We start from the raw sequence: 14,311 nt of genomic DNA on the forward strand, positions 1-14,311 counted from the left end.
CCTCAGAAGGAAGATGGGGCAATCTACTTCCGTAGTGATACTGCCTCAGAAACCCAAGGAGGGGTCGCTATGAGTCAGGTCTGATTCGATGGCACATAACAACAACAACAACACAACAAGCTTGCTCCTATTTTTTTTTATAATCATTATAATTTTAGGTGTTATATTTAAATTTTTGCTACATCTTGAGTTCATTTTAGTGTATGATGAGAGATATGGATCTTGTTTCATTTTTCTGCAAATGGAGTTTTGCCTGCACCATTTGTTAAAGAGATTATTTCTTCCTCCATTTAATGGTTTCAGCCCTTTGTCAGAGATCAGCTATCCATCGGTGGATGGATCTATTTCTGGGTCCTCAATTCTGTTCCATTAGTCCATGTATCTGTCATTGTACCAGTATCAGGGTGTTTTGGCTACTGTAGCTGTGAAGTAGGCACTGAGATCAAGGAGTGTGAGGCCTCTTACTTTGCTCTTCTTCTTTAGTAGTACTTTGCTTATCTAGGGTCTCTTTCCTTTCCATATAAAGTTGATGATTAGCTTTTCCATCTTTTTAAAGAATGATGATAGAATGTGGATTGGAAATGCTTTATAGTTATAAATTGTTTTAGGTAGTATTGACATTTTCATAATGTTAAGACCTCCTATCCATGAGCATGGTATAGTCTTCCATTTATGCAGGTCTCTTGTTTTCTTTTCTTTGGAGCTCTGGTAGCATAGTGCATAAGGCACTAGACTACTAACCAGAAGGCTGACGGTTCAAACCCACCAGCCACTCCTTGGAAGGAAGGTTGGGCAATCCACTTTCATAGTGATACCGCCTTGGAAACCCAAGGAGGGGTCGCTGAGTCGGGTCCAACTTGACGGCACATAACAACAACAACAACAACTTGTTTTCTTATAGTAGTGTTTTGTAATTTTCTTTGCATAGGCCTTTTGTAACACTTGTTAGACTTATCCCTACGTATATCATCTTTTGAGTGCCTGTTGTAAATGGTATTGTTTTCCTGGCTTCATTTTCAGTGTTCTCTCTGGTAGTATAGAGGAATCCAACTGACTTTTGTACATTCATCTTGTACCTTGCCTATTTGCTGAATCCTCCTACTAGTTCCAGTAGGGTTTTTTATTTCATTGACTCTCAGGGATTTTCTAAGTATGAGGTCCTATCATCTGCAAATAGAGATAGTTTTACTTATTCTTTGCCAATTTGGATGTCTTTTATTTCCCTTTCTTGCCTTATTGCTCTGGGTAGAACATCCAATATAATATTGAATAGGAGTGGTGATGAAGAGCATCTGTTCTGGTTACCTAGTGCTGCTCTGACAAGAATATACCACAAATAGGATGGTTTTAACAAACAGGAGTTTATTATCACAATTTGGAGGCTTTAAGTCCAAGTTCAAAGTACCAGGCTCTAGTGGCTGGGTGAAAGCTCCTCAACCTTGGGGTCCAGCTCTACCTCCTGCTCCCAGCCCACTGGAGCTAGAGGCATTTCTTCACTCAGACAGCTGCTGGCTGCTAAAGCTGAGAAGCCCCAAGGTTGACAAGTAAAAAGGCACAGTCCCAATGTTACCAAACCACATGGCAGGCCATTAACTTAAGTCCATTGTAAGTCCCAAGGTCGGCAGAGCATAGCAGGCTGCTGAGCAACAACACAGCTAAATGCAGGGTCCAAGCGTGCCATAATAAGCTGGAGACCATTCTCAAGGCTTCTCCTTATATGCAGGAAGCAGACCACATCCTAAAGGCTGCCTGTGGTATATCCCACCATGGAGTTGATTCGTAGTCTTATCATGGGGAATAACTACTACCAGCTGCCCAGCCACTCAACCAGGCCCAGCCAAGTTGACACACAAACATAATCACCACAGCATCCTTGTTTGATTTCCATTGGTAAGGGGAATATTTTCAGTCTCTCTCCATTGAGAATAATATTGACTGTTAATTTTGTGTATATACCCTTAATTATGTTCAAGAACTTTCCTTCTATTCCTTTTTTTTTCTTTCTTTTTTTAAATCAAGAGTGGGTGTTGGATTTTGTTAAATGCCTTTTCTGAGTCAATTGATATGATCAGGTGGTTCTTTTCCTTTGTTTTACTTATGTGGTGGATTACATTGATTGTTTTTCTAATGCTGAACCATCCTTACATATCTAGTATGAATTCTGCTTGGTCATGATGTATTATTTTTTTGGTATGCTGTTGGATTCTACTGGCTAGGATTTTGTTGAGAATTTTTGTGTCTATGTTCATGAAGGATTTGTTGTTGTTGTTGTTATGTGCCGTCAAGTTGGACCCGACTCATAGCGACCCCTCCTTGGGTTTCCGAGGCAGTATCACTACAGAAGTAGATTGTCCCATCTTCCTTCTGAGGAGTGACTGGTGGGTTTGAACCGCCAGCCTTCTGGTTAGCAGTCAAGTGCCTTAGCCACTATGCTACCAGAGCTCCTTCATGAAGGATATTGGCCCATAATTTTCTTTTTTAGGAGTATCTTTACCTGGCTTTGTGTCAGGGTTATTCTTGCTTCATAAAATGAATTTGGGAGTATTCCTTCTTTTTCTATACACTAGAATAGTTGGAGAAGAATTGATGTCAGCTCTTCTCTGAATGTTGGTAAAATTTGCCAGTGAAACCATCTGGGCCAGGACTCTTTGTTGTTGATAGTTTTTTTTAATGACCTGTTCAATTTCTTCTTTTCTTATGAGTCTGTTAAAATTTTCTACCCCAGTCTCTGTCAGTTTAAGTAGGTAGAGTGTTTCTAGAACTTTGTCCATCTCTTCTAGGTTTTCAAATTTATTGAAGTTTAATTTTTCATAATATTCTGTTATGATGCTTTTTTATCTCAGTTGGTTTTGTTGTAATGTCATTTATCTCGTTTCTTATTTTCATTATTCACATCTTCTCAATTTTTCCCTTTGCCACTTTGGCCAGTGGTTTGTCAATTTTATCGGTTCTCTCAAGGAACCAACTTCTAATATAAACTTCTAATATAAAGAAGGAAAGGAGAGGATGGTGGTGGTAATTTTATTATTTTTCTGTTTCCTATTTCATTTATTTCTGCTCTGATCCTTATTGTTTCCTTTCTTCTGATAACTGTGGTCCACTTTTGCTGCTCCTTTTCTATTTGTTCAAGTTGTTGGGTTAAACTATTGATTCTTCCAATTTTTTCTTTTTTGATGTGTGGATATACTGTTATAAATTCTTGTCTGAAGACTGCTTTTGCTGTGTCCCAAAGTTTTGGTATGTTGTGCCTTCATTCTCATTTAATTCTAAGAATATTTTAATTTATTCTATTATCCAGTGGGAGCTCTGGTGGTGTAGTGCCTAAGGCATTTGACTGCTAACCAGAAGGCTGGCGGTTCAAACCTACCAGCCACTCTATAAGGAAGGTTGAGCAATCTACTTCTGTAGTGATATTGCCTAGGAAATCCAAGGAGGGGTTGCTATGAGTCGGATCTGACTCCATGGCAGTGCATTGCATTTTGTTTGTTGCATTATCCAATAGTTTTTAAGTAAGGTATTATTCAGTTTTCATGCATTTAGTTTTTCCCCCCTGTTCTTTCTGTTATTAGTTTCTAGTTTTATAGCAGTATGATGACAGAAGATACGTTGTATTATTTTGATATTTTTAATTTATTGAGGCTTGCTTTGTGGCCTAAAATATGGTCTGTTCTGCAGAATGATTCATGTGCATTGGAGAAGAATGTGTATTGTGCTACTGTTGGTGGTGTGTTCTGTATATATCTATGAGCATCGAGTTGGTTGGTTGTTTTATTTAGATCTTCTGTATCTTTGTCGACATTTGCTTCTTCTGAGACAACTAGGGAGAGAGGGTCTCTTGAGCCAGTCTGCTAGCACAATGGAATTTTACATAGCAAATGTAATCATGGAAGTGACGTCCTATCACTTTTGCCATATTCTATTGATTACAAGCAGGTCAGAGGTCCTGTCCATAATAAAGGGAAGGGTATTACACAAAGGGATGAACACCAGGAAGGTGGATCATGGGGTGGGGGGGCAGGACACTCTAGAGTTTGTCTTCCATAAGCCATGTGGAACCCACCATAGAACTGCAGTAGACCTCTTGAGGGCTTAGGATGCAGCTGAAGCAAGGCAGTTACTTTCTGTTTGTTTTTTATTTTCTCCTCTACAGCTGCATTGTCTTTCATCTGCTCCTCTCTTTGAACCTGTTTCAGGCTTCTCTTTCTGCAGACCAGATTTTTACGCCTCTGTGCCTACCGCCAAAGATGACTACCTCAGCACCCCACACACACACCCCATTCTCTGCAGGCTTTGCTCTGATTGACTAGCCATAAGCATCTCTGTTTCTCACTTCTATTCTCTCAGGAGATGCTGGTCGGCTCAGCCAAACCCATGATTTAGCTGCCCAATCAACAACAGCCCAAAAGAAGCAGAGTACCATAAACAAACATGACTCCAGGGGCCTACCACTTGGAGAGTGGGGATACTTCTCAGAGATGGTGATGTATAGGCTGAGCAGATGTCCCAAAAGATGTGTCCTCAGCTGTCTTTCCATGGTTTCTAAAGCTAAACAAACAAACAAATCCAAACCCTCAGGGAGCTAGAAAACCAGCAGGTATTCTTTAAGCTTCAAGGCACAGGTGCTAAATTGTGTTTAGCTCAGAATGGGGAGAATATCCTCACCCCCAAGAGGTTAGACAGTTGCCTGGGGTCAGATCAAGGACCAGATACCACACTGTCCCCCACAATATCCTTATCTCCTCCCACACCCACTGAACACGCTGCTTCCTTCCTCCTTGAGCCCAAGCATAGAAACAAAAAGCTCAAGACTTCATGCAAATCAGATGTGAAAACAGATGCCTAGGGACTCATAAACCCCAAGGTTTCGTCAGATATACCCAGACAAATCTGAATTCTCTTTGGACTCAGAAGATGTATCACCTTACAGAGCCATTAGGAGGATTAGAAATAGGGCACATGAATTCCTGAGCCTAGAAGGTTGGGCAATCTACTTCTGTAGTGATACTGCCTTGGAAACCCAAGGAGGGGTTGCTATGAGTCAGGGCCAACTCGATGGCACATAACAACAACAACAACAACAACAGCACCTGGCATGTGATAGTTGCTCAGTGAATTGAGATGGTGGTAGTGTACAATGAAGGATGAAGGGGAGGAGGGATATAAAGAAGAAAAAGGATATAAAGAAGAAAAGGAGAGGATGGTGGTGGTAATGATCATGGTGATGATTCTTGGCCAAAGTCCAAAGACCTGATTTAATTCACTAAGCCCTTGCTACTCAAAGGACCTGCTACCCATGGACTTGTATCATCAGCATCACCTGGCAGCATTTTGTAAATGCAGACTCTCAGGCTTCACCCCAGACCTACTGAATGAAAACTTGCATTTTAACAAGATCCCTAGTGAGTCATCTGCACCTGAAAGTTTGAAAAGCACTGCTTTAACCCCCTGATTTTCAAACTTAGCTACATATTGAAATCACCTGGGGAGCTTTAAAAAATACTGATACTTGGACCCTGCTTTCAGAGATTTGATGTAATGGTATTGGATATGCCCTAGATGTTGGGCTTTCAAAAGCTCCTGGGTGATTCTAATGTGCAGCAGAGTTTGAAGACTACTATGCTAACCCATTATATCAGTTAGAATTGCATGACTCAATTATAACATGTAATTATGTGTACATAGTTGTATGTAACACTCGTGTTAAAAAAATAAATAAGTAAATAAGCCTGGAGGCAGGCATTCCAGAGCTGGGGCAATGGCTCAAAGAAGTTACCAAGAGCCCAGTTTCCTTAAAGCTTCCTAATCTTCCACGTTTGGGAGCTCTGGTAGTGTGGTGCCTAAGGCACTTGACTGCTAACCAGAAGGCTGGTAGTTCAAACCCATCAGCCACTCCTCGGAAGGAAGATGGGGCAATCTACTTCCGTAGTGATACTGCCTTGGAAACCCAAGGAGGGGTCGCTATGAGTCAGGTCCTACTCGATGGCACATAACAACTACAACAATCTCCCACGTTTAGTATGTTAGCTGTGCCAACAAGCATCTCATCTGCATTCCAAGCAGGAGGAAAAGAGGAAGAGATAAGAACAAAGTGGACATTCTAAAGCACAGATAAATCTACTCTCCTTTAACAAAATTTCTTGGAAGCCCCATCTGGCAACTTTGGCTTGTATCTCATTAGTTATAAGTGTGTCACATTGCCACCCATAGATGCAAAGGGGGATTGGAAGACTGAGTATTTTAAGTTGAACATGGTGTTATCCCGGACAAGAAATGAAATTAGGTTGGTAAGAAAAAAAGAGAAAATGGCTATTGGGCAAGAATCCAGCAGGATCAGCCACACCAGCCTAACACTTAGTTGCTGAGCTCCAGTCTCCGCACTGAAGGACATGCCTCACCTCAATTGATCGATCTCCCTCTCTCAACACCTCTGGGGGAGATTTTCTACCTGTCAGAGACAACATAATGGCAATGTCTCCCTGTTTCCTTCCACATAGCTTCCCTCAGATATGAATTATCCTCAAGCAGGTGCCAGAGAACTGTCTCCCCACACTTTCCCAAGACCTGACGCAGCAGCAAGCAATGCCAGTGTCTGGGGAGAGGAGAAAGAAGATCCCTTGGTTCTCACTGGTTAACCCTGTCTGTGAAATGGTAATAATTATGGAAGCATGCCCTACCTCCCTCTATCAAAAAGGCTGATTTTTGCGAAAGTGCTTTGTAAATTACAAGGAGTGATAATGACAGAGATGATGGGATGACAATGATGAAGATGTAAAGGTCTCTTGGGGGACTGGAAAGCTGAGCCTGAGTCCACCAGTGAGCTCCCTCACTATTGGGAGCAGCAGGACAAAGGCTCTGCCCGTGCCTGGAGTGGCCCAAGGCTCAGATCCTGAGGACTGCAGAGGTTGCATAGGTTGCCAGCAACCAAGAGCGCCTCCCGCCCTTTCCCAGACTGCTCTGCCCTTGCACCCCCAAAGGAGGGGAATTGCCTGGGACTACATTTTTCTTCAGCAAATTATTCTGTTTCCAGATGGCTTGAGACCAAAGCCATGTCACTTTGCTGCAGTATCCGCATAGGGGAGCTGGGCCAGCAGATGCCTGGGGACACTGCGGGGTCTCTGGGAAAGGCCGTGGAGCTGCTCACAGCAGTGCACTTGTCACTGCAGCTGCCCCTGCCTCCAAGCCCCGTACTAGTCCCTCAACCCCCTGCCTACTCTGAGCCATTACATAGCGTGTGTTGACAGAGCTGTGTAGTTACAGCCTTAGCCTCTCATCCTTGGGGCTGACAGCACTCAGCCAGGAGAAAGGCACCTGTTTAAGGAGTAAGATGGTTAGTTAACTTTGCACATCTGTGTTTTACTTTGGGGCACAAAGACAAAGGTGTTGGCTTTGCCACTGAAGGACTCTGTGACATCACCAAACTCACTTGTCCACTGTGGGCCTCATTTCTCTAATGAGGCCAATATAGATCTATCTTTCATTCTTCAAGGTGGGAGATTATGAAGTCTCTTAAGGTTTGCATTTATAATATTTAACAAGTGATACAGAATTGAGAAGGAGCTCTAGTGAATAGTGGTTAAGGCATGCAGCTGCTAACCAAAAGGTCCATGGTTTGAACTCACTAGCTGCTCCATAGGAGAAAGATGAGGCACTCTGCTTCCATAAAGATTTACAGCTTTAGAAACACTATGGAGCAGTTCTACTCTGTCCTGTAAGATCATTTTGAATTGGAATCAACTCGATGGCAGTGGGTTTGTTCTTGATTTTTATAGAATTGAGTCGCTACTATATCTAATAAGCTGTACTGAGCATTTCTATATTCCAGACCTCATGCCAGGCAATTTAGATGAATTTTCTTATTTAATGTTCACAGCAGCTATGTGGAGATACTGCTATCATTCCCATTTTACAGATGAAGAAACTGAGGCTCAGATAATGAATTACTATTAAAATTGGTGACAAATGACAGGAAACCCCAAAGAAAAGTGGCTTAAATGAGATAGCTCCCAAGATCACTGGAAGTTATCAATTTATTTCTCCAACATGTAGACCCCCAGAGGTAACTTCATGGTGGTTCTAAAGCACCACAGTGTCAGGGACCCAGCTTCTTTCTATCTCGTCGCTCTACCTTCCATTCCCAAGGTTCCCTCGTTGTCTGATAAAGATGCACTTTTTCTTTAAAGTCGATTCCTAGAAGTTGCATGTGCCAAATGTAGTCATTTGGCCACTTCTACCAGCAAGGGAGGCTGGGAAATGTAGTGTTCATTTTGGGTGGTCATATGCCCAGCTAAAGGCTGACACAGTTTACACTTGACTACTAACCTAAAGGTTGGTGATTCCAACCAACCCAGTAGTGCCATGGAAGAAAGGCCTGGCTGTCTGCTTCTGTAAAGACTACAGCCAAGAAAACCCATCGGAATAGTTCGGACGTCTCTTACTCTGTAACACATACATTGCATCGCCATGTGTCAGAATTGACTCAACAGCAATGGGTTGGGTTTTTTCTTTTCTTTTTTCCTTAATGCTAGCTAAAATTGTGGGTATTTTGTTATAATAAAGGAAGTTATGACTGGTTAAGAGCACAGACTGTCCATAGAGTCACACTGCTTAGGTTTAATCTGATTACTATCATTTGTTAATGTATGACCTTGAGCAGTTTGTTCATTCATTTATTCAGTAAATATTTATTGGGAATCTACTTCAAGAGAACTATTCTAGGAGCGAGGGACAGAATAGTGAACAAAAAGACAAAAATCCCTGCCATTGTGGAATTGCATTACACATGTGACAACGAGCTCAAGCATGGTAACAATTGTGAGGATGGTGGATGACCAGCCAGTGTTTCGTTCTGTTGTACATAGGTGTGCACATCAAGTCAGAACTGACAGCACCTAACAACAACAAAAGAGGGGAAATGAACAAGTAATAAGTAAAACCTATCCTGCGTTAGGTTCTGAGTATTGCATGCTGGGAGGAAAATAAATCAGCGGAGGGGACAGGATGTCTGGAATAAGAGTGTTTTAGGGAGTGGGAACCACAAGGGCCCTGAGGCGGAGAGTGATGGAGGATGGAGGATGGAGGAGGTAGAGTGAGGGCTGAGCAGACCTTGAGGATCAGTGTCAGGACTTGGGCTTTTACTCTGGGTGAGATGGGAGACTGCAAAGCACAATGAGGGAGGAATGATGTAGGGTTGATAGGATCACTCTGGCTACCGAGCTGAGAATGGTCTGAAGGGGCAGAGTGAAAGCAGAGAAACTAGTCAGGAGGCTACTGTGATGATCCTGGAGAGAGGTGATGGTGGCTAGGACCCCAGTGAAGGCAGTGCTGTGGGGAGAAGTGATCAGTCTTTTGAAGATGGAGTTGAGTGGATTTGCTAATAGATTCACTGTGGGGTAGGAAGGAGGAGAGAGTCAAGGATGCCTCCAGGCTTAATGATATGAGCAAAGGAAAGGGTGGAGGTGCCCATTTACCAAGCAGGGGACAGCTATCAGTGAAGCAGATTTGGGGGCAGGGGAGGGGGAGGTATCATGAGCTGCAATTTGGTTGTGTTGAGTCTGAGAAAATTATCAGACCTCCAATTGGAGAGGGCAGGAAGGCAGATGAATGCATGAGGCTGGAGTTCAGGAAGAAGCCGAGGCTGGAGTTCAGGGAGAAGCCCAGGCTGGAGACATAAATTTGAGATTTGTCAGCATATAGGTGGTATGTAAAGGCAAGAGCTTGAAAGGATATCAAGGAAATAAATATGGGGGTTAATCTGTGCATGCCTCACTTTCTCCATCTGAGTTATGAGGATAAAATGCCATCATCTACAAAGCACTTAGACCATTGCTTGGCACATCTGCACTTGTTGTAGTGGCAATTATTATAACCTGCTCAATGTTCTTGTGTTTACGCCATAGCTACTGAGTGGTTCAGGGGACCATGTTGGGTGTTTTTGGGGAGGAATGCCAAGAATATCAGTACCATTGCCCCACCCTGGCATTCAAAGCTCTTTGACATTGAACCTGGCAGTTCAGCCCACCTTAACAGACTTACTTCTGACTCCTACCCCACCCAGACCTTCTTGCAAGCCTCTGTTCCCCTCATCCCTAGTGCTCAACACCCCTGCACTGTTCTTTCTCTGCTGCTGTCCCTAGGGACATTGGCTCCTCTTCCAATTACCATCTCTATAAACCCAAGTCCTTTAGGTCCCTCCCTATTGGCTCCTTCTCCAAGAAATCTTCCTCATTCATACCCTTACCCCAACCAGATACGAACTCACCCATCTGGAAACCTCAGATCCCTTGGTGTCTCACTGGAGATACCTGTTCCTGTCTTCCTGGAGGCAAGCTAATTGGGTAGCAGACTGTCTCTCCTCCACATCCAGCCTGGGAGCTCCTTGCAAGCAGGAACCAGTGTGGTACAACTGTGTAGCCAATGCCTGGCATGGGACCTAGCGCCCAGCAGGTACCCATCCATGTCTGCTAGTGGAACTGAGTGGAGAATCATGGAGAAACTTGTCCTGTGACTGTGGAGACAAGGTAGCCCAAGGCTACTGATGGTAAGGGCTGTGCATGGGCCATTGTGGGTGAACAGGTCCTATATAAGAAGCTGCTGGATTAGTATTTACAATTACAAAAAGATGGAAACAACCTACCTGCCCATCGACAGAAGAATAAATAACAAAACTATGGTACCTATGCACAATGGAATACTGTTGCTGTTGTTGTTGTTGTTGTTATGTGCCGTCAAGTCAGACCTGACTCATAGCGACCCCTCCTTGAGTTTCCGAGGCAGTATCACTACGAAAATAGATTGCCCAACCTTCCTTCCGAGGAGTGGCTGGTGCGTTTGAACCGCCAGCCTTCTGGTTAGCAGTCAGGTGCCTTAGGCACTACGCTACCACAGCTCCTAATGGAATACTATGCAGCACTAAAGAATAATGCAGAATCTGCAAAGCACCACATAACGTGGATGAACTTGGAGGACATTATGCTGAGTGAAAGAAGTCAATCACGGAAGGACAAATATAGTTTGTTCATTATTATAAAAAGTCAAGGAAATTTTATATGTGGAAGGAAACTTTCTTTGTTGGTTACCAGGAGTGGGAGGGAAGGGGAAGGAACACTGCAAAAAAAAAAAAAAGAATGCATTGACCCATGTCACTTTAGTTTTGTGTATTTCACTGTATATAAGTCATATTTCAATAAAATGTATTTAAAAAGAAAGAAAGAAAGAAGAGGAAGCTGCTGGAGCTCAAGGAGGAAACAATCCCTGGGTGAGTCAGGGAAGGTCTCAATCAGAGTCTGGGACAGAGTCAGAGTCAGAGCATTTCACAGAGCTTGGAGAAGGAGGAAGGGGAGTAAACTATGGGCCCGGGCTGCAAAGGCCTGGAGGCAGAAGTGCCTGAGGCTTGGTCTGAAGCCCTGTAGTGGGTACTGAAAGGATGACGGACATATTTCCAAAGTGTCTCTGCAGGATCAGGGTTAAAATAAACTCTGGCTGTCCTATGTTCAGGGGGCATATGAAATAACCAAATCTTCTGTCTTAAAAAGGAGGATCTGCGGTCTGACAAAGGCCCAGGTGCCCCCAGAAAGGATGGGACAGTGGGTGGGAACTGGACGTTGTCTTGGAAATCAGGGACACTAGGGCTGTGGTTGTAGTTGAAGAATAAAGCAGCCATGATGCACCAAGAGTCAGCAAGCAGCATCTTTCCAGCCCACAGATGTGAGAAAAGGCAATATGCAGCCTCAGTGCCACCCGCTCGCAGTGCCCTGGTAGCTTCCTGCTGCCTGCACCCTGTGTGTACACTAGGGCCACTGCAGCATCATGGGCTGTTTGGAGGAATAAAGACGTGTGAAATCCCCTATGGGCTGGAGCTTCCCTTTCCTCTCTCCCCACCACCCTTTCTCTGACAACCATATCTTGCCTGGCGTGAGGCGCATTCCTCCCCACTTCTGGGTCTCCAGGGCATAAGGAGGATGGAACCACACAGGGCTAGAGTGCCACTTGCCTCTTGTCCCCTGACCTTGTTGGCATGGATCCAGAGTCCACACTCCAGCCACCTCGTGGCACTGGCTGCCTGCCTAGTGACCCTGAAAGCAAGTTCCTGGGCAAGGACTGCTGTCATTTCACAGAGGATATAGGGGCACATGCCCAGGGCTACACAGCTACTAAACAGGGCAGGAGCAAGGACATGTGCCCAGGCCCTGCAGCTCCAAACCCTGACCTCTTTCACTCTTCCATGCTGCCTAGTTCCTAAGGAACCTAAAGACATACTGGCTTCTGACTTTGAAATGGAGATCTCTACAGTGCAGTGATTAAGGGTGTGGGCTCGGAGATCAGACTACCTGAGTTCAAATCCCAGCCCTTTCACTTACTGTCGGTGTGAACTTGAGAAAATTGTATAAGACTTCTGAGCCTCTCTTTCCTTTTTGGTAAAATGAGAATAAAAGGTTGATTGTGAGGATTAAATGACTTAAAAAGGTAAAGCTCTAAAAACATGTCTGGGCACCTAGTAAAAATTCAATCAATATTTTGGTTGCCATTTTTACTGTGCTATTTAGCACTAAATTCGCCTGCAGCCTACTCTCTTGTGACAGCATCCTGTCCCTTAGGCCTGTCCAGGTCTCACCGAGTCACAGGTTTCAGTCCCACCTAAGCTAGTGGCCTCTTTGGGGGTCTCCCTGAGCCTGGTTGGTGCCATGGGCCCCCAGATTCTTCAGGCAGAGGAAGCCCACTTTTTGTCCAGCCCCTAACTCTCTTCAACTCAGGCTCCACTCCTCTGTACAGATTTTAATGAAAATGGCTTCATCGACGAGGAGGATCTGCAGCGTATCATCCTCCGACTGCTGAACAGCGATGATGTGTCTGAGGACTTGCTGATCGACCTCACGACACATGTGTGTACCTGTGGGCTATGGGCAGGGGTGGGGTAGCAGGTAATTGTCCAACACCCCTGGTTGTCTGGCTGCCCATCTTGGGAGACAACAGGTCAGTCTCAGGGCCAAGCCTAAAGCAGATGGCCTTTGGTGCACACATGGCTTGGGGTCCCTGTGGGAGGCAGGCAGGATAAGAGATGGGTACACAGCTGGAGACAAATATCCCTCAATTCTCCATCCTTCCTCAAAGATGGTGATTCCTATGCAATGTGCCATGATCTACCCATTCCAAGGGGATCCCTCCACCAACACTACAGTCATTCCAGGCAGAGGGGCCAAAAGGAGGATTAGCATCAAATATCTGCTTCTTCACCCACTACCCTCTCCATAATCCCAAAATCAAAAACCAAACTTTCTGCTGTGGAGTCAGATCTGACAGAGTGACTCCTTGGGTTTCCAAAGTGGTATCACTATGGAAGTAGATTGCCCAACCTTCCTTCTGAGGAGTGGCTGGTGGGTTTGAACTGCCAGCCTTCTAGTTAGCAGTCAAATGCCTTAGGCACTATGCTACCAGAGTTCCTTCCATAATCCCAGCACAACCCAATGCCCAGATGTCCCAAAGTGACAGTTCAAAGTAGAGCAAAACCTTAAGACAGCCTCACAAACCCAAGAGATGGCATGATTCTACTTGTCATAGACCATGAAAATCTTCAAGTATATTTGGTCTGGATAGAAACTAGAAGCAAAGATTAAACCAGGTGTACTCTATTGAGTGGGCCATTGCTGCCTCCCCTACCCAACTGAGTCCCTGAGACTGGGTGGCAGAGGGTAGGGATGGGAACTGTCTTAGTGTCCTAGAACTGCTGTAACAAAATATCACAAACTAGGGGGCTTACAAGAACAAATATTTATTATCTCACAATTCTGGAGGTTAGAAGTCCAAATCAGGTATCAGCCATGTTGATTCCTTCTGAGGCTCCGAGGAACAGTCTGTCTCATGTGTCTCTCCCAGCTTCTGGTAGCTCCAGGCATTCATTGGCTTGCAGTAGTAGTGTCACATAGTATCCTTCCTCTGTCTCCCTGTCTGGGTGTATCTTCTCCTCTTTTATAAGGACACCAGTCATATAGGATCAGGACTCATCCTACTCCAGTATGATCTCATGTCAACCTAACCAATAATATCTTCAAAGACTATTTCCAAACAGGGTCACATTCACAGGTATAGGGGTTAGGACTTCAACATACCTTTTGAGGAACATAGTTCAGTTCATAACAAGTATATCCACCAGCATCCCTGCTCTAACTGCCAAGTTTGTGCCAGAAACACTGGGAGGGATCTTCCCATGAGTAGACTCAACCATCAGGTTCCAAACCTTAGTGCAAATAACCTCCTTTCTCAAATTTGGTTTCTGGTCTATGGAATGGGGATAAAAATACCTGTTTCACAGAGGGTC

General features: G+C 44.3%; 1 protein-coding gene across 1 annotated transcript in view; it reads left to right on the forward strand.

The window, feature by feature from the left end:
- CIB4 (calcium and integrin binding family member 4) overlaps positions 1-14,311 on the forward strand; it is a 119,244-nt gene that overhangs the window by 99,334 nt on the left and 5,599 nt on the right. The window contains exon 5 of the mRNA XM_007938876.2: positions 12,769-12,878. Within this exon, the coding sequence (XP_007937067.1) occupies positions 12,769-12,878 (110 nt within the window). The remainder of the gene's footprint in view (positions 1-12,768; positions 12,879-14,311) is intronic.

This window comes from Orycteropus afer, unplaced genomic scaffold (genome assembly GCF_000298275.1).
Source record: "Orycteropus afer afer isolate SDZICR_OR568_19922 unplaced genomic scaffold, OryAfe1.0 scaffold00054, whole genome shotgun sequence".
Lineage (NCBI taxonomy): Eukaryota > Metazoa > Chordata > Mammalia > Tubulidentata > Orycteropodidae > Orycteropus > Orycteropus afer.